At 46.5% G+C, this 20,826-nt stretch overlaps 1 protein-coding gene across 1 annotated transcript in view; it reads left to right on the top strand.

The window, feature by feature from the left end:
- Positions 1 to 330: 330 nt before the first annotated feature.
- ACVR2B (activin A receptor type 2B) overlaps positions 331 to 20,826 on the top strand; it is a 28,559-nt gene continuing 8,063 nt past the window's right edge. The window contains exon 1 of the mRNA XM_045555679.1: positions 331 to 419. Within this exon, the coding sequence (XP_045411635.1) occupies positions 368 to 419 (52 nt within the window). The 5' untranslated portion in view covers positions 331 to 367. The remainder of the gene's footprint in view (positions 420 to 20,826) is intronic.

Below are 20,826 nucleotides of genomic sequence, written 5' to 3'. Positions count from 1 at the left end.
CCCTCCCCCGTTCATGGCCCCTCCGGACTCGGCCCCTGCGCCCGGGGCCCGGGCCCAGCCCCGCCGCGTTATGCCTGAGTCGGGCGCGCCCCGGCCCGTGCCCCGCCGACGCCCCCCGGCCCCCGCGTCGCCCCAGAGCCCGGGCCGCAGCCTGCGCCGCCCGCAGCGGCCCTGAGCCCGGCCCCGCCGACCGGCCCTTGGAGCCCGAACACTGCCCGGGGACGAAGGTGCAGGAAGCGCGCGGGGAACAAGACCGAAGGAAGGAGCGGGAAGGAGAGCACAGCCGCCGCCGGGCCCTGCGCGCCCCGGGAGCGCCGTGCGGCCCTGCCCGCGGGCTCCGGGCGTCCGCGGGGCGGCGCCGCGGAACATGACGGCGCCCTGGGCGGCCCTCGCCCTCCTCTGGGGATCGCTGTGCGCCGGTAAGGACGGGGCGCGGCGTGGGGGGCGCGGGGAGGGCGCGCGGGGCCGACCGCGGGCGCCGCGCGGTGTTTACCAACAAAGGGCGGGCCCGCGGCCTCGTCGCCGTGCCACCTGCACCCAGCTCGCACCTCCCGGGGCGGGAATTGGGGGCGCATTGGGCGCCCGGCTTCCGATCTTGAGGGGACGATCTTGTCTGTGCAGTCGTCTGAGGGGTTCTGGTTCGTTAGGCGTCCCCGAGATGAAGGCCGGGAGCCGGAGACTCAGGGTTGGGGTTCAGGCTACGCGGGCGCGTGGAACCCAGGGAGAGAGGGAGGAAAACCTGAGCGTGTGGACGGCGGCCAAGCGGTGGGCAGATCTAACTGGGGGTGGTAGGGATTGTAGGTGCAGCAGGGGCCCGGGTCTGTGCGTCCCTCAGAGCCACTAACTAGAGCGAAGCGAAGGGGGCGGCTTCACGCAGCCCAGAGGAGTCCTGGCACCCCATCCCACCAGTTTGCGTCGCGTCCCCTGCTCGCGGGCTGTTGGTGCTGGCTCCCACCTGCTCCCAGTTTCCCTGCGGGGCGCCCCAGGATGCGGACTGCTGTCGCCTCGCGGGACTGCTTTGTTTTGGGCACCTGGGAGGGGAGGGAGGGTAAAAAGCTAAACCAACAGGTCCGCGTTCGCTTGGGCCTTCGGGAGGCAAGTGGCAGGGGTGGGTGACCCTCACTTAGCTCGCCGGCGGCCGCGGTTGTGTGGTTGGGGGTGTTTGGCTGGCGCGCGTGTTCTCGGGGTTATGTGGGTGCGGGTGGATACACGCGGAGTTCCCCCGGGAGAGCGGTTTTCCCTCAAGGCCGAAGCACCGATTTCCCTCTCCGAGTAGTGCCAGGGTGCGCGCAGTCCAGGTGGGCGCGCTGGGACGGGCTGCGGGCGGTCTTGGGAAACGTGGGGAGCCGGGCGTTGACGCTCCTGCGGGAAGGTCGGGGCGGCTGTTACGCGGCAGCCCGGCCGCCAGGTCCTGCGCGTCTTTGTTCCCAGCCCCCATTACACATGCAGCGCGGGTCCCCCGCCGCCCGCAGTGGCAGCAGCCCGGAGTCTGGGAAACCCGCGAGGGGCGGGGTTGGGTGTGCAGGGGCGGGGCTCGGGTCCCCGGGCTACTGCGGGGGTGGGGATCCAGGAGCTCCCTGCCATCCCATCCCCACGTTCATTCCGCCCTCTCCTTTGTAAAGTAGTGAGGCTTAGTTTATGCCTAAAGCGAGTGAGTTTTCCAGTGGGGGTGGGAGCGCGTAGCCTGAGTGCGGGGACCAGAAGGCAGAGACCACTTCCCTGGTACCTCAGGACCCCGCAGGAGGTGGCGTCGCCGCTCTCCTGGAGCCGATTCCTGTGTGGTGGAGGCGAAGTGATGGTCCTGTTGAACTTTTGTTCCTTTCTGCCCCCTTCTCTTTGAGATGCTTTTTCCCCAATAAGGAGGGCTCTGAAGTGAAAGGGAAGGCGTGGCCCTGCTAAAGGGAGGGCGGCCAGCAAGCTGCTTAACAGGCATGCAGCGGCCCGCCTGGCTGCCTCCGGACCCCTGGGTACCTGATCCTCCATGTGCTTGGGCCCTTCCTTTTTCTTACCTCCTTCATTAGACAGGGCCGGGAGGCATTGGGCCCCTGGAAGGACTATTTCTTTGCTCTTTCCTCTGCTCCCCACTGCTAGCTTGGGCAGTGCTGAGCAGCGTATCCTGCTAGGGGGCAGCCAGAGTCAGACTTCAAGGATCTGGGTTCCTGCCCTGGGAGGAAGGTGGAGTAACTAGGTGTTTCTTGTGGTTACACCAGTCAGTCGTCTGGTGACCACTACCCTGCCCTGTGTGGAACTATGGGAAAAGAGCTGCCCCAGGTCCAGGTTGGGGCAGAGGTGGCCCTTCTCTTCCCTTGGCAGCAAGGATGCCCTTCTTTCAAGCTTCTGGCTTCCTGTTTAGAATTACCTTCACCCGCTGCAGCACATAGCCCTCTGATAGAAAGAAGATATAGAATAGTGCTGTCCAACAGAAATACTATGTGAACTTGTGACTTGTAATTTAAACTTGCCTTTCTTTTTTTTTTTCCCCTAAGAGATGGAGTTTCACTATGTTGCCCAGGCTGGTCTCAAACTCCTGGGCTCAAGTGATCCTCCTTCATCAGCCTCCTGGGTAGCTGTGAGTAGCGGAGACTACAGGCACTACCACTGTGCCCAGCTATATAACTTAAAATTTTCTAGTAGTGATGTTAATACAAGGAAAAAGAAACAGCTGTGTCTTAGCTCTGGCTGCCATAACAAAATGCCGTAAACTGGGTGGCTTAAACAGAAATTTATTTTCTCACAGTTCTGGAGGCTGTAAGTCTGAGACTAGGGTGCTGGCATGGTTGAGTTCTGGTGAGGGCCCTCTTCCTGGCTTGCAGACCTCCTCCTTTTCACTACCTCCTCTCGGACAGGGCTGGAGAAAGAGAGAGGGAGGGAGGGAGGGAGAGAAGGAGAGGCGGAGAGACTTATCTTTTCTTCTTTTAAGACCACTAATCTCATTCTTATGACCTAATGGCCCCATGATCTACTCTAACCCTAACTACCTCTCAGAGGTTTCCAAATACCTTTACATTGGAAGTTCAGGCTTGAACGTATAAATTTGGGGGGGGGGGGGCACAAACATTCTATAATGAGGCAGGATGATTATTTAATCTGATACATACAAATTAATCATTTTAGCATGTAATCAATATTAAAACAATAGACATTTTACATTCCTTTTTTGTACTGTCTTCAAAATGCAGTGTGTATCTTACTTATGCTTATAGAACATCTCAGCTCCAACTTTCTACATTTCAAGTGCTCTATAATCACAGTTGGCTAGTGACTACCGTATTGGACAATGCAGACCTAGAAGGGAAGGCCGAATTTATGCTGTAATAATGGCATGGTGCTTGTCACAAGATCAGTAGTCAGTTAGTTCTTTAAGTCTTTTGTGGTCTGTGCCTGGCCCACTGTCCTTGAGAAATAAGCTGTCTGGCTCTTGCATTGCGTGGACATCACAGACACTCTATGTATCTCATAAGAGCTCCTGACACCTGTCTCTGTACTTGGGGTTCAGATCAGAGGGCCTGCAGGGGCAGGGTGGAGCTATGTTCTGAGTGGAGTGTCAGGAGCCACTGACTGGGGAGGGGGAGCAGACTCCTGTCTGTCCTGCCAGGAAGCGCAGACCCTGACTACCCTCACAGGCTGACCATTCTTTGACCCAGAGCATTCAGCTCCCATGCAGGGGGCTCAATGCATAGGCACTGAGAGGTTGGCTTCCTGGAAGAGACCAGGGCTGAAATCTGAACACTGGGCAGGACCACAAAAGGCAGTAGTAAGGAGGAGGACATGTCCAGTGGCCAGAACAGGGTAAGTGAGGCAGCAAGGGAGAAACAAGCACAGTGAACGCCTCCCCACCGGGACAAGGTGCCCCTCAGGACTGGTACAGTGGATATGTGCAGGGCAGCAAGGACTTCAAGGAGTCCAATTAGGGGGCGACAGTTTTCTATTATTGGTACAAAACAATGTGTGCATACAATGTATGTGCACATATTGCATGTACGTTCCAGTTCCTCAGAAGGGCATATGTATGAATGAGTGAGTGAAGTGACCTTCATCCCTCAGGCCCAATGTAGTGGTAGTTGCCAAGGACATGGGCTACAGAGCCATGGGCTGTAGGTGCCCCTCTCTAGGGAAGAGGATCCTTTGTTACCTATCCTTGTACCTGCTGGGCACTCTAGGCTCTGCATTGACTGGCTGGCTGAACTGCCCTTTGGGAGGCGTGGGCACCCTCCCCAACTCTTAGAGGCCCTTCCAAGACAGATGATGTGAGAAACTTGCCCATCCTTCCAGGCCCCACAGCTGGGCGAAAACGTAAGATCCTAGCCCCAGAGCCTTCCACTGCTTGGGTGGACCTCTGTATGTACTACTCTGCAGATTTTTCTGGGTATCAGGACTCCCCAGAAGGTCCTGACCTCCTCTGACACTTCATCTAAGGAGCTCCCTGTGCAGGGAGCCCAGTGAAGAGCCTGCATCCTACATAGTGGTCCTTCATGTCGTGGGCATCTCAGAATCTGATGAAAGCTGTGGACCCTTCCCTCAGGAAAATAAATAAGTATATGTGTGCATGTACATTGTGTGCACACACCATTTTGCACTGATACTAGAAACTTGTTGCCCACTTATTGGACTCCTTGAAGTTCTTGCTGCCCTGCACATATCCACTGTACTAGTCCTGAGGGGCACCTTGTCCTTGTGGGGAGGGGTCCACTGGGCTTGTTCCCACCTTGCTGCCTCCTTACCCTGTTCTGGCCACTGGACATGTCCTCTCCTTTACTGCTGCCTTTTGTGGTCCTGCCCAGTGTTCAGATTTCAGCCCTGGTCTCTTCCAGGAAACCACCCCCTGAGTGCCTATGCATTGAGCCCCCTGCTTGGGAGCTCAGGGTAGGACAAGTGGGAACCAAGGAGCATCAGGTCAGGAGTTTAGATCCACTTGGAGATACTGACTTGTCATCAGGCACTGGGATCTAGAGGGGTGGAGGGAGGGTCTGGATAATACTTTTGAGAGCAACTCTGGATAGATAGCCCTGAGGCAGGGTCTTGGCTGCATGGGTCTCATTCTGGAACAGGGTTTCTCACCCTTGACACTATTGACATTTTGGACCTGATGATAGTTTGTTGTGTGTTGGGGTAGAAGGGGAGAGGGAGATGTCTTGTGCATTGTAGGATGTTTAGCAGCATCCCTGTCCTCCACCCACTAATTCCAGTAGCACCTCTCTGATCATGGCAACCAAAAATGTTTCTAGACCTTGCTGAATATCCCTGGCAGAGGTAGGAGCAAAATTGTCTCAGGTTGAGAACCACTGATCTAGAATGTTCTCATCATTTTAAAGAGGCAGACAGTCACGGGAGGTGGGGGTGATGGCTTCTGAGTGCACATCCATCGTACCCCCCTTTGGAGTCAAAGTCTGAGGTTGGATTCTCTTCAAAGCCTAGGGGATTCCTGCTTTACTAAATCTGCTCGGTGTGTGACAGTTTGGTTCAAAGTTAGTAGTTCTGGTATGTTGCTTGCCAGGGAGGAGAATCCTGGCGTCCTTGAGTTTTCCCAGAAGTGGTTCAGGTTTCAGGGAGGCGGTGGCTATGGGTGGCTGGGCAGCCTGCCTGTCCGAACCCGCCCACTCGCCTCTGACTGTTGCCCTAAGGCTGGCACTCTAGCCTCTCCCTCCTGCACGCGCAGAATGTCAGGAAGTGCCTGTTGTTGGGGACTCTCCGCCTGCCCAGCACCCCCTCTCCGCTCACCTGGAAGCCTCACAAGCTGAGGCTGCCCCTGCCTGCCAAGAGGAGCGCTGGGGTTGTAGCAAGACGCAGGCATGCCCTTTCCCCCGAGCGGGACTGCTGTGTGGCACTCCGAGGAGCCGCAGCGGCTGTGGGCCTGGAACCCCCAGGCCAGGGACACCAGGGCAGGTGGGCAGCCTCTCCCCAAAGGTATGGGTGCAAGTCTCTACGCTCTCTCAGGGTGTGGTGGTCAGATTGGAATCTGAGGGCAGGGCCAGGCTTCCTCCTGTGGACCTGGGGAGGTGCGGTGGGCAGCACTGCCTGAGACAAATCAGCACTGGAGGCCCTGATGGAGTAGTTGCTATCTACGGAGCCCTGTCTGTTGGGCTTGGGAGGCTGGCAGCCCCATGTTGCTACCCCTGTGTTTATTTTCTATTCCTCCCCTGGCCTACTCAGATGTTTGCTAGCTAGGGCTTTCTGGGAGACTCTTCTCTGATCTTGAACTCAGTGAGACAGCTTGCTGCACTGGGAACTGATTACAAACTGGGTTCTTAGGGTAGGAGGAAGCACATTTTTTTTCGAGAGCTGGGATCTCGCTATGTTGCCCAGGCTGGTCTTGAACTCCTGGCCTCAAGTGATCCTTGTGGCTGAGACTACAGGGACAAGTGACCGCACCCAGCTGGAGGAAGCATTCTTAAAAGCTTCAGTTTCCAAGTGCTCCACATCACTGGTGTGTGAAGTGCTTGGTGGGGTTGAGACTTCCTAGTTCCATCTCTTGGGGTCTTTCCAAAGGATACTTTATTGCCTTCTCAGATTCTGTCACCAATTCTTTGTTCGAAAACAGACACCTATTCCCTGGTTCCGGGCTTCCTTTTTGGTCTCTCATTCTCCAAGAGACTCACAGGTCCATCCCAGCCCTAGAGGTGCCTGTTCTTGCTGTCCTGTGGTGCTGCTCCTGGATGCCTAGGTTGTCGGGTAGAGGAAATGCTGCTGCCTTCTTCTGAGTCTTTGTTTATTAAGTTCATCAGGGATGTCTCTGTCTGAGACAATGGTAAGTACTGGAAATCAGTGGATAAAGCAGGCTAGGTTTGTTCAGGGGTTAGCTGTGCCTCCTTCTGGCCCAGGATCAGTAATGGCTTTCTGCCTTTGGACAGCTCCTTGCTGGTTATTCCAGGCTTGCTGTACACATACATGTGCCTTTTTCAGATCCTTTCTGGGACTGGCAGCTCCAGCTGGGTGTTTTCATTCAGAGACAGGTGATCGCTGGAAGTGGGTGTTGGAAAGGAAGCCTGCCTCACTGGGCAGATGTGTGGCCCTCCTGCCAGGGGAATGTTCTCTGGAGGGGCCTGGCCTGCTGGACAATGGGGCTTCTCCTCCCTGGCCAGTTTGTGATCTAGAGCTGAGGTGTTTTGTGAGGCAAGCTTATGCTCTTTGCAAACGTTCCTCTGCCGACTATTTCAGTTCCACTCTGACAACCAAGGAGGCTAAAATTAGTTCTGGAGAAGGAAAAGGAAGGCTGGTTGGAAACCCAAGCCCTTGGCTAGAGGATGGAGGTTGCTTCCCCAGTTTGTGGCTGAGCATTTCCGAGGATGTGACCAGACCAGCTGTTGTCTGTCCATCTGAGAAGAGGGAGGGGTCCCTGTTTCCTCCAGATCTGAACCAATTAGAACAGGAGGCTGAATTGGAAACTGACTCTCTCCAGTGTTGATGCCAAGATGTTTTTTCCTTCTGGCTTCTGCAGTGTGGTGCATGGTGTTTTCAGGTATGAGGACAGTGCCTTTTGATGAATGTCCAGTGTCATTGACAACCTCCCTCCTCTTTCACCCCCAACTTGGTTATTATGTGTCCCTTGATTCAGAAAGCATGCATGAGTTCTCAGAGTCCTAGGTTGGCAGCCATGGTTTAAGATTCTCTTATTTTATGTACTTTTTGGGAATTGCCTTCTCACCAAAGTTTGACATTGGGTTGGAGGGAAGCCCTGCGGTCCAGGGTTCGTGAGAGGTCCAGCTTCTCTGTGCATGAAGGACATGGGGAATCAAGGCTCATCTGCTCTGGGGCTTAGAAACTAGAGGTCCTGAAGAGTTAAAGAGGTGAACTCGGATTTTTCTTCCCACCTGGCTGGCCCTTCCTGTGAACCTTCTGCTTGGGGGAGGGTCTTGCAGGGCCATGTGGGAGTAGTGCCAAGCCAGGGCAATGCAGTTCTGTCTCCCCCACCCTGAAAAGCTACACCCAAAACTCCTTTCACCCAGGGGTCTCCCTGGGGTGTAGTTGGGGGAGTTTAGGTCATTTGGGCCCTAACTTCTTTTCCCATTTAAAGTTTTATTTTTAGTTATACAAATGATAACACATTTATTAAATAATTGCAGAAATTTCGATGCTGCAGATAAAACCAGGGTCTCCTTTACTACCTAGCCTTTTAAGATTGGTGTGTTTTCTCAAACTCCTGGGTTCAGGTTGATCCTCCTGCCTCAGCCTCCTCAGTAGCTGGGACCACAGGTGCATACCACATGCTGGGCTCATTTTTTTCTATTTTTAGTAGAGACAGGGTCTCCCTTTTGCTCAGGCTGGTCTTGAACTCCTGACCTCAAACAAACCTCCTGCCTCAGCCTCCCAGAGTGCTAGGATTACAGGCATGAGCCACCGTGCCCAGCCCATAGTGTGTATTCTTCCAGACATTTTTACCTGTGCATCTATGGGAGTACTTAAAGAAATAGACATTTTTTTCCCACCTAAAATGGTATTTTTGGCATTTAATTGAAGCATAAAATAAATACTGAGTAACATACAAGTAATTATCCTAAGTGTCAGCTCAGAATTTTCACAAACTGAATACACCTGTGTAATCAGCATCCAGATCAAGAAGCAGAAATTTACCAGCCCCTCACCCCACCAAGCCCGGTCATACTCCCTTTCGGTCACTACCCCCATGTCTAGGGTTAACAACTGTCCTGATTTACAACAGCATAAATTAGTTTTGCTGCTTTTTGTACTTCATATTGAATGGAATCATGAGTGGAATCTTATGGAATGAACTGTTTTGTGTCCATCCTTTGCTCACCATGTTTGTGACTTTCACTTATGTCATTGCATGTCTTAGCTTTTTAAACTGAAAGATCTGTTTTGGCAAACTTTCTAATACATATCGATCTCCTTTGATCTTTTAAATAGCTGTGTAAAATTCCAAAGTTTAAATATAGACTACATTTTGTCTAGTTTCCTTTTATTGATGGATTTTGTGGTTGTATAGCATTTATGCAGATTGTTTCTCAAGGATAAATGACAAGAGTAATTTCTGGGTTGTAAGGTATGTATATTTTCACTTTTAATGGATACTGAAAGATGACTCTGCTATCTTTTTAAATTTTATTTTAATTAATTTAAGTTTTATTTTATTTTACCGAGGTGATGGCGGTGGGGGCAGAAGCTGGGTGAGATGGCAGGTATCTCTCTGCAGCAATCTGTGAACAACCTTCTTATCCTGCCATCCCCAACCCCTGCTGAACTGCTAGATTACTGAGGTTGGAAGTAGCCCCACTTCATGAAGGGTGTCTGGAGAGGGGGAGGGCTCCCTTCCGCTGGTGCATTGTCTGAGAACTAGAGAGGCTGCTTTCTGTATCTGAGTCTCCTGGTTACTGTGCTGACAAGGGAGGTAGCACTGGACTAGCCAGCATGCACGGGTCTGGGTTTGAGATGGGCATGCATGTGTGCGTCTGTGTGTGCTCACTTACCATGCTCCATGCTGCCTCCACCCTCCAGAGAGACTAAGACACTTGTGAAGAGCTCTGGAAAATAGAGCACTATCAGTGAGCCCAGTGCATGTGACAGAACTCTGATTTCACATGTGGTGATAATGGTAATAGAGGGTATGGGAGAAACTGCAGTAGATTTATTTTAGAGTCTGATGAGAGGCTTCTCATGACAGAAGGAGCTCTGGTGAGTGTCTCTTCCTGAGTGAGTGAGTATATGCTTTGTTCACTTGTACAACCCTCTACCGTGGTTGGTAGAAGACTTAGGGAACACAGTTTGGGGAGACTTGTTCTCCAAAGCCCTTGCTTCCCATTCTCTTTCTCCAGCTTGTTGCCTACTCATTCATTACTATTGTACTGGGATTCCTTGTGTAAGCCCGCCTGTTTGGCCCTGCTCATGGATTTAGATTACATTGGATTTGTGGAAGTGTTTCTAGTACAAATGATGTCCCAATCAGCTTTCCCACATTGTACAGGTGATATGCACTGTTTGTGTTTTAGTTTGCTTAGGCTGCCATAACAGAATGCCATAAACTGAGTGGCTTAAACAACAGAAATTTATTTTCTCACAGTTCTGAAGGCTGGAAGTCCAGGATTAAGGTGCTGGTAGGGTTGTTTTCTGGTGAGGTCTCTCCTTGCCTTGCTGATGGCAGCCTTCTTGCTGTGTCCTCCATGGCCTTTTCACTGTGCATGTATATTTCAGGGGTCTCTTCCTCTTCCTATAAGGATACCAGTCTCCTACTGGATTAGGGGCCTGCCCTTATAACTTCATTTAACCTTAATTACCTCCTTAAAGGCCCTGTCTCTAAATATAGTCACATTGGAGTTTAGGGTTTTAACTTATGAATGGGAGGGGTGGCTCAATTCAGTCTGTAACAGTCTGAAATGGTGAAGTTGGTAGAAGGTGAATTCTGTTTTTCTTTTGAGTTACATTTTGAAATGGAAGTTCCTTTTTTCAGGGCTTTGCCCTGGTGTCTCTGATCTTGCTTAGCACTTTCCATGGGCAATCTTAGCTACATTGGTGGGCTCAGTTTCTGTGTATGTGTAGATGTGGCATTGCCTTTGGGCAAATTATGGTCCTGAAAATATGTCTAGAAGCTGGGTAAAAAGTAGGTATAGAGACTTCCTCTTTTGATAATCAGGACCAGACCTATTTCTGAAGGCAGTTGGAAACACTGGACAAAATGAAGAAAACATCTCTGGCTGAAGGCATTGTACAGCTAAGAAGATAGTGAAGACCTACCAGGCCCAGATGCATGAAAACAAAAGCTGAGAGCGATGACTTTGGCATTTGGGTCTGTTTTCAGTCATTCCTTAGGGGCAACTGGGAGGTTCAGCATTGCATTTGATAGCTTCTGGGGCTAGGAAGATAGGAATTGGAGTTCTGAGCAAAGGGTGGGTACAGTCAACCACTTTTGGGTGGAGGGGATCTCAAAGACTAGGAGTGAGGAGGACCCAATTGTAGACAACCCCTACAGTTGGATTAAAACATTCTGGGATTAATAGTATCTTTAGCTGCCTGCCAGAAGCACTGAATTTGTTCTGGAGGATTTACATCATTCTAGGCCTCAAATTATTTCTATAAACAATTTTGCAAATGTAGTGACTAGCTGATAATAACAAGCAGAAACATCACAGTTGAAGCAGATCTTGATGAGTTCCAGTTGTAATCATATACATATTTTAAAATAGCAGTGCTCACTGTGGTCAAGGAGATGAAAGAGTGGGAATTTTAGCAGAGAGCTGAAAACTATAGATAACCAAAAAAATCCGTTCAAAAATTGTTCTGTATTAAAAACAAATTATAAGAACTCAATGGTTTTATCGGAAGATTAGGTGAAACTAAAGAGAGAATTAGTGAATTGGATGATGGGTCAGAAAAAAATATACAGATTGAACTGCGGAGAGACAAAAAGGTGGATAATATAGAAGAGAGAGGAAGACACACCTAGAAGATGAAGTGAGAAGGTCTAAAACTCATGAAGCCACAGCCACAGAAGTAAATGAGAGAGATTGAGGCAGAAGAGATAATAGCTGAGAACTTTCAAAAACTAATGAAAGACATCAAGCCACAGATTCAAGACATCCAGTGAGTCTCAAATAAGATAATAAATAAAAAAATCCACACCTGTTCCCATCACGGTCAAAATTCTGGAAAACCAAAGACAGAATCTTGAAAGCAGCTAGAGTAAAAAGGCAGTACCATCAAAAGAGCAGTAGTTACATTGACAGGTAACTTCTTAACAAATGGTAAAAGCCAGAAGACAGTGGAATGGGTGATAGCTTTAAGTTCTGAAAGAAATAATTGTCAACTCAAAATTCTTTTCTTAAATTATTTATTATTTATTATTTTTTGAGACAGAATCTCACTGTGTTGCCCAGGATGGTCATGAACTCCTGGGCTCGAGAGATCCTCTCACCTCAGCCTCCCAAGTAGGTTGGATTGCAGGTATGTGCCACCGCTCCCAGTTCCTAACCTAACATTCGATATCAAGTGAAACTATCTTTCAAGAATGAAGATGTCATTATGTTAAGGGAAATAAGCCAGACACAGAAAGATATGCTCTCACTCATATGTGGGACCTAAAAAGATCTCAAAGAAGCAGGAAGTAAGAATAGTGGTTACCAGAGGCCGGTGGCTAGGGAGGAAGATCAGATGGGGAGAGGTTGGTTAGAGGGTAGAAAGTTACAGTTAGATAGGAAGAATAAATTCTGGTGTTCTCTTGCACAGTAGGATACTGTAGTTAACAATAACGTATATTTCAAAATAGCCAGAAGAGAGGACTTTGCTCTCACCACAAAGAAATGATAAATATTTGAGGTGATGGATTTGCTAATTACCCTGATTTGATTATTACACAGTGTACACATGTATCAACATTACATTGTATCCCATAAACATGTATAATCGTGTCAGTTAAAAATAAAACAAAACTTAAAAAGGCTTAAAGTAAAGAATGTATTCTTCCGGCAGAAGGAAAATAACCAGATAGAAGGTTAGAGATGTAGAGAGAAATGAAGAGCAGTGAAAATAATTCAGGCTTTTTTTTTTGGTATGAGAAGAATATTGAGTTTGAAATACACACAAAAACAAAATGCATGGCAACAATGCTGTATTGTATGTGGAAGTGGAGTGCAAATGAAGCTAAATTGTTCTAAAGGTTCTTATATTGTCCAGGAAGAGAGTGGAGCTGTCAGTCAGTGTTACATTTTGATAAGGCATGCTATAATCTTTAGGGTGACCACTAAATGATAGAATGATTATAACTTTCAAGTCAAAAAAGGGACAAATGGAATAATAGAGAATTCTCCAGTTGAAAAGAAGGCAATAAGAGATAAGGGAACATAGAGCAGGTGAGATAAACAGAACTAACATCCCTAGTGAACATATGATATAAAAATCCTTAATAAAATATTCATACCTAGAATTCAGTAATATGTATATATAATACTACTATTAATACATCATGACCAAGTGTTTTTATCCCAGGAATGCATAGCTGATAATAACAATCGAAAATCAGTCTAATTCACCAAGTTAACAGAGTAAAGGAGGACAAACTATACAATCATCTCAGTTGATGCAGAAAAAGCCTTTAATGTTTAATCTTTAGTTAATCCTCAGAATAAAGCAATTTGGAAATGCAGATGACCAAGAAGAGCCAAGGCAATCATTAAGAAAAAGGAAAAAAAAGGTTCTCCTACTGGATTTCAGGACTCATTGGAAAGCTATGGTAATTAAAATAATAAGCTTCTGGTGCAAAGATAACTGAATAGAACAGAATAGAAAGTCCAGAAATATATCCATGCCTGTATGGGTACTTAATTTAAGACAAAGGAGAAACGAACTCAGAAGTTGGGAAATTTATAGTCTTTCCAATAAAAATCAAAACATTACAGTTCTCTTTGAAGTGATATTTTATAGATATGAGAATTTATTTCAAAATTGGGAAATAGAACTGATGAGGCTTCACTGAGGGGACGTTACCCATTTTGGTGTCTTGGTATTGAAACATTTCATATTATGGCCACTCAAGCTTACGTTGGCTCGGTACATTACTTCCATCTATTTACTTTCAACCTGTCTTTGTAAATTTTTAATTTTAGATATGGTGTTTTTAGTTTTAGAATTTCTATTTGGACCTTTTTTATAGATTCTGTTTCTTTGCTGAGATAACCTCTTAATGTTTTCATTAGAATGTACTTTACTTCCACAGGAATACTTCTGATAGTTACCTTTTGCTCATTCCAATGTTCAGTTTTCTTAGGGTTGTTCTCCAGTGGTTGTATTTTCTCTTGAATATGGGACATATTTTCCTGTTTTTCGTATAGTCTTGGCTCATGTTTGAATAGTGTAAATAATAGTTGTGGAAACTCTGGATTCTCTTATCTTCTCAAAAGCATGGATTTTGTTGGGGTTGTCATTTATATGTTTTAGCAGATAATTATATTGACTGAATTCATAAACTCTTCCATGTGTGGTGGGAGCTACTGAAATATTTATTTAGTTCTTTGAGGCTTATTTGGTTGCTTGGAGTCTCTTCTGTGGCTGTGTAGTTCAGGGGTCAGCCAGAGGCTTGAACAGAGTTATGTGTGGACTGTGGCTACCATCCTGGACTGACTGTAATCTTATGTTTCCTTTGCTCATCATCCTGAAGATACTGATCATCATTTATCTCCTGTGTTGGATCTTTGAGTTTTTGTATCCTGTGTTTTCCTCTTTGTTTCCTCCCTCATTTTGATAGAGCACAGCCTCTAGTACATTTAGAGAAAGGGTGAATAGGAAGTACATATTTGTGATGTTGCTTTTTTGCTTTTCTGCCTTGCATTTCATTGATAGTTAAGTAGATGTGGACTTGTAAATAGGAATTTTTTTTCCCTCCAATTGTAAAGCACTATCCCATTGCATTCTAACTTCCAAGTATTGGCTGCTGGAATTTCAAAGGCATTCTGATTCCTAATCCTTTACTGGTAATGTGTCTCTCTGACTAGATATTTGTAGTGGGATCCTTTCTTGTCCCCAGGTTGTGAAATTTTACAGTGATGAACTTTTGTGGTGGGATGCCTAGTTCACAGCAATGTCAAACTCCTGGGCTCAAGTCATCCTCTTGCCTCAGCCTCCGGAGTAGCTGGGACTACAGGCGCATGCCATGATGCCCAGCTAATTTTTCTATTTTCAGTAGAGAGACAGGGTCTTACTCTTGCTCAGGCTGGTCTCGAACTCCTAAGCTCAAGCAATCTTCCCGCCTTGGCCTCCCAGAGTGCTAGGATTACAGGAGTGAGCCACCGCACCCAGCCTCCATTTTCTTTTTCTTGAGCTCTTTATTATTTAGGTGTTGTACTTTCTGGACTGGGCCTCCAAATTCTTTGTCTTTTCTCTTTTCTCTCCTATTTTCCATGTCTTTGTATATTTGCTTTATTTTTATGTGAAATTTCTTTATCTTCTAACCCTTCTGTTGATTTTCATTTCTGCCGTCATATATATTTTCATTCATTAATTCTTGAGACTTCTTTTGTTCTCTGGCCTTTTAACAATGTTGTCCTATTCCTTTTTCATGGGTGCATTGCTTTTTATGTCTCTGAGAGTAATAATACAATTTTTGAAAATTTTCTTCTCCCTGCATAGTATCTGTTTTTCCAAATCATTTTTTTTTTGTCACTTTCTTTCAGTAAGCGGCTTTTCTATAGCTGTTCGTATGTAAGGATGGACCTAAGTACTGCTTGAAAGCTCTGAGCCCATGGGTGGAGCTGGCTAACTTTAGGGTGATCTGATTGGGCTGTTTTGGGAATTAGTCAGATTCCCCTGAGAACCATTTTTTGTTTTCTGTCTGAAGGGTGTAGACCTGGATGTCAGCATCCTGGAAGTCACAAAGAAATGATACCTGGGGGTTTCTGTATTTGGTGCATTATTCTGTATTCCTTCTGTTTCAGTGTAATACCTGTGCTCTCAAATTTGCCTGCTTCTCTTTGTCCAGAGGCTCTCTATTTTATCTTGTTTAGAAAATAAAACTTATAGTCTCTTTTGGGTTGGGGAAGGGCATCCTCCAGCCATGGTAAGTAGTGATGGGATCTGAAGGTCCTTGACTACGCCTTAGCAACCAACCCTTCTGTCCTTGGACTCATCTTTACCCCATTCTACCAGAGATATCTGGTAACACAAACCGCTGAGTTTTGAATGGTTCTGTGTTGGAAATTATATTGCTTCTTTGCTTTTTCCAGAGTCAACTTAGGAATCTCTCTGATCCATCACCACTTGTGTATCTGCTTTCCAGCTTTGAAATTTCATTTCTGTAGATCTTTCCTGTTCTTACAGGTTTATGTCTTCAGAAACTTTTCTTTACTGTGGTTTTAGTGGATTTACAGGAGGGAGCAAAAGGAAATGTTTGTGTATAATCCTTGGTCTTTACCTGAAAGTTCTCTCTCAGTGTTCTTCAGGAATGATGGGGCCTGGAGGAAGGCATGTTGTTCCAGAGAATGGCCCTGGGTCGTACCTTGTTCTGTAGGAGGATGGTGCCAGGGGCTTGTTCACAAAGTCCAAAGTGGAAGTGACTTGAGGTGACTTGGCTCAGTTCCTTGTTCCTAGGTGGGGCTTCCGAAGGCAGATGGAGTTCCCCCTGTCACCTTGAAAAATGCTTCTGGACTTCCATTTCTGGCATTTATGGTGAGCAGCTGAAAATCCTCATATAAAACACATAGAAATGCTGGGAAAAGAATAATAAATATTCTTTTAAAATGTATATACATAGGTGCATGTAGAAGAAGTAAGAGAAAAGCAAGAAGGGGTTGGAAATGAGAGCTGTATGACTCCACTAGCTAAAACTGCTGATTCCCTGGGGACTTTGCCTAACTCCATAATTTAGAGATGTGGATTTAGTAGCAGTGTGAGGCATAGGAGACAAGACATAGAATTGAGAGGAGGCCCTCACATGGTAAGACTTCCATGGGGTGGGTTATACCTTCAGTGAAAACTTGGAGTAGAAGAAACATCCTTTTGCTGACAAACAGACTACATAATGCAATTGTCCGGGACTAAGTTGGTGGGGGGTAGAGGTGAGAGTAGTTTCCCCTGAGAATTTAAAACCATAGGCCTGTACTCATATGAGCTTGGAGTTGAAGTTTATACCATCCTGTTCTCTGGGAAACTCTAATTTGAGCCTATTAAAGTGATTATAAATTGGTAGTATACTGGGGAGTTTGGCAGAAGCAAAAACTGTAAATTATCTTTAAAAGATTGTCCCCCCAAACCTGACCTCACAATATTCCCACAGAAAAGGCTCCACTGAACATAAATTCAATATCCAAAATTCCAGAACCCATGAGGAAACAGCCTACCATGAGTAAAATCATTAGAAATAATGTCAGAAACAGACTTTTAAGAAGTTAAATTATGGAATTATAAGAGGGATTTGGAAGTAAGAAAAGAAGAGAAGTATCAAAATTGACCAGGAAGGTTTTTTAAAAAATAGAACTACTGGAAATGAAAAAATAGAATAATTAAATTTATAAATTAAGTAGAAGAGCTAAACAGCAGATTTGACACAGCTAAAGAGAAAATTAGTGAATTGAAAGTTAGACCTTGAGATGTTATCTGTAATGGTGCTTGGACACAGAATTGGAAAATACAAAATTGAAGGTTAAGAGACTAGACAGAATGAGAAGATCTAATGTGCTTGTAATAGGAATTTCAGAATCATAGAATAGGGAGATAAAATATTTAAATTGATAATAGCCAAGAATTTGTCAGCATTGATAAAAGTCACAAATCATTCGACTCTAAAAGCATAGTGATTTAGATAGTAGTATAGATTTAAATATATACCTAGACACATACCTTGTAGTAAAACTGCAAAGAGAAGATCTAACAAAGCAGCCAGAGGGAAAGGACAGAGTATTGACAAAGTTAAATTAATAGCAGACTCTTCAGAAACAATAGTGGAAGCCAGAAAATAGTGGAATAATATTTTCAAAATGTTGATAGAAAATAGTCTAAAATTTTATGTTCATCTAAATTGTCATTCAGGAAGAAAGGCAAAATAACATTTTCAGAAAAGCAAACAAAGGCTCCTTTACCAACAGATCTTCACTGAAGGAGGATGTTTTTCAGTAAGGACAGTGGTCCTTACTGAAATGAAATGTATACTGAAATGAAATGTATAACTTCCAGACCAGAAGTAGCTAAAATATGAAATTTAAAAAGATAATCCAAATGGAGGTAGCAGTAAAGAGAAACCAAATTTAAACATACTCAGTTAAATCCCATTATATTTATGATTACTGAGTATGTTTTTTTTTTTTTTTTTGAGACAGAGTCTCGCTATGTTGCCCGGGCTAGAGTGAGTGCCGTGGCGTCAGCCTAGCTCACAGCAACCTCAAACTCCTGGGCTCAAGCAATCCTACTGCCTCAGCCTCCCGAGTAGCTGGGACTACAGGCATGCGCCACCATGCCCGGCTAATTTTTTATATATATATATATATTTTAGTTGGCCAAATAATTTCTTTCTATTTTTTTGTAGATATGAGTCTCGCTCTTGCTCAGGCTGGTCTCGAACTCCTGAGCTCAAACAATCCACCCGCCTCAGCCTCCCAGAGTGCTAGGATTACAGGCGTGAGCCACCGCACCCGGCTGAATGTGTTTTTTAACTCTAGTTCAAAGACAGTCAGCTTGAATTGGGGGGAAAATGAGATGGAAAGATAATTTTTTTTTAAAGTTAGAAAAGATAAATAGGGAAAATAATAACCACAAGAAATGTCATGTAGCTATGTCAGCACCAGATAAATTAGACTTTTTGATAAAGAGCATTATAAATGAAGTGGGTGGGTTAGTATATAGTAAGAAAAGTTTTGTTACCAAGAATATATAAGCATTTCTGCAACTCAAAGGCAAAGCAACCCCGTAGAAAAATGGAAAGGGATATAACAGGCGGTTCTCAGAAGGAGAGGTTAATAATCATGGAGAGATGGTCAGTTACACAAGTAATCATGGAAATGCAGGTCAAAACCATATGACATTTCAAACTCTCCAGGTGAGCAGAAGTCAGGGTGGGTGAGGGTGTGGCCCAGTGGGGGCTGTAGTCTGTTGGAATGGAAACATAAATTGGTACATCCACTTTGGAGAACAGTTTGACAGTATTTAGTGAGTTGAAGATGCTCACACCCTCTCACCCAGCATTTCCAGGTTGTGGGTATATACCCTGGAGAAATGCTCACACATGAGCACAAGAAAATTTGTAAAAAAGGATTCATAATGCCATTGCTTAGATCAACAAACATAAATAACATCAAAGAGTCCAACAGGAGAGTGGATATTTAAGTTACGGTAAGGTTGTATAGTGGACTGAAAATGGTTACACAGCACTGAAAAGAAGGTGCAGTTCAGAGCTGGGGGAGAGTCAGCAGTATATAAAGAAAACATTCACTCTAGAGACGGGCTGCTTGGGTTTGAAACCTGGTTTTGACACTTAATAAATGACTTGGTAAGTTACTTAACCTCTTTGTGCCTCAGCTTTTGTAAAATGAGGGCCTGTACAGGGTTGTCGTGAGGATTAAATGAGTTATTATTTTGTAAAGTGCTTTGTATCATGCCTGGGATGTAGTGTGAACTGTGTAAGTGTTAAATGTGTATCAGTCTGGATGGCTTACAGATACATAGATGAGGAAGAAAAAGCAAACGTATCAGAGATTTTCTTTGGCTTCTAGAAATGAATACTCGAGTTATTCTCTCGTGTAAAAGAAATTCCGCCCGGGCGTGGTGGCTCACATCTGTAATCCTACACTCCGGGAGGCCGTGGCGGGAGGATTGCTTGTGCTCAGGAGTTTGAGACCAGCCTGAACAAGAGCAAGACCCTGACCAGCCTGAACAAGAGCAAGACCTTGTCTGTACTAAAAATAGAAAACTTAGCTAGGCGTGGCCGTGCAGGCCTGTCGTCCCAGCTACTTGGGAGGCTGAGGCAGGAGGATCACTTGAGCCCAGGAGTTTGAGGTTGCAGTGAGCTGTGATGATGCCACTGCACTCTAGCCGGGTGACAGAGCGAGACTGTGTCTCTAAATAAATAAATAAATAAATAGACAAAACGTGTGTACATTATGGATTCTTTTCTCCCCCATTGTATGTGCCACTCTGCAGTATTTGTGCACAAGTGTATGTGTGTCATTGTCTGTGTCTTTATGTCTTATGCTCCAGCCTTCCCCCTTAATCTCCCTCCCTCTCTTCAGGTTGCCTCTATCCCCACACCCTGGCTGTCCTTAATCTGATTCTGGGGGTCTGGTGGAGATGCTACTGTGTGGAGCTGGGGGAGTATGGAATCATGAGCTTGGATATACCACTGGATGCTAACCTTCAGGTCTCTTGGCCCTCCTTGGCTCTTCTTGAGGGACTTAATAGGGCAGCAGGTCCTGAGCAAACTCAGGGCTGGCTTTAGAGGGGTGCTGTCTGTGGGGAGAGGCTTCCTTTCCTCTTTGGGCAGACCTGGAGGCTGGACACTGGAGGGAGAACACTGACCCACCAAGGTCGTCCTTACTTGGCTTCCTCTAGGGCATGGAGGCTTTTGAGAGGGTGTGCTTTGGTGTGCTGGCAGTAGCAGACCCGAGGTAGATGCAGTGGCGAGTGGCACCCTTTCTCACCATCTACATTGCCCATGTAGGTGGGACCGGGCACCTGTACCCTGTAGGGGGTGACTGCCAAGGGGCCTCCATGAACCAAGAATGCTGTGGCCCTGCTGGGGTCCATAGTTCCTCTGGGAGATGTTTACTAGACTGGGGACACTGCAAGCGCAGAGCTCAGGACCCCAGGGGAATGAAGGCATGGCCACTCCAACTCCAAACTGTCCCCTCTTCCCCATCTCGCGTCACTCTTCCCTCTCCCTGCACTTTGAGCCCCTCACAGGCAGGACCCTGGTGGGATTGCCCCCTTTTCTCCCCAGGGCATAGTAGGGTATATCCAAGGTCCACTGGACTGAGGTGCTTCAGAAGAGAAAAGAGCCTCCCAGTGCTCGACCTCCCAAGTGCTCGTCCTTGAGCATTGAAACTGGTCTCTGTAGGTCCTGCTACCTGGATTGTTGGTTCAGAGTGGAGTCTGCACATAGAGTGTGTGTGTGTATGGAGGGAGGTATATATCTGGGAGTGGTATTTTCTCTGACCTGCCTGGACGTAAGGTTTGAGGAGCACTGGGGACTTCTTTCTGGCAGGGTGTGCCCCTTAGAGCATAGGGACTGCCTCCTGGGTACACTTTCACTTGTATACCTGGTTCCTTTGGAGGCCAGCGGTTGGGTTGGCTGTGGCTCAGGTATGTAGCAAGCCCCTTGTTCTGGTGTCTGGGGGGCATACTCTCCTCAGAGTTCTGAGGCAGCAAGCGCCCCCATCCTGGAAGCTCGGCTTCCTCTCCTGCCAG

This window comes from Lemur catta, chromosome 1 (assembly GCF_020740605.2).
Source record: "Lemur catta isolate mLemCat1 chromosome 1, mLemCat1.pri, whole genome shotgun sequence".
Taxonomy (NCBI): domain Eukaryota; kingdom Metazoa; phylum Chordata; class Mammalia; order Primates; family Lemuridae; genus Lemur; species Lemur catta.
Note: the sequence above shows the minus strand (reverse complement) of the source record. Positions and strands in the feature narration are given on the sequence as shown.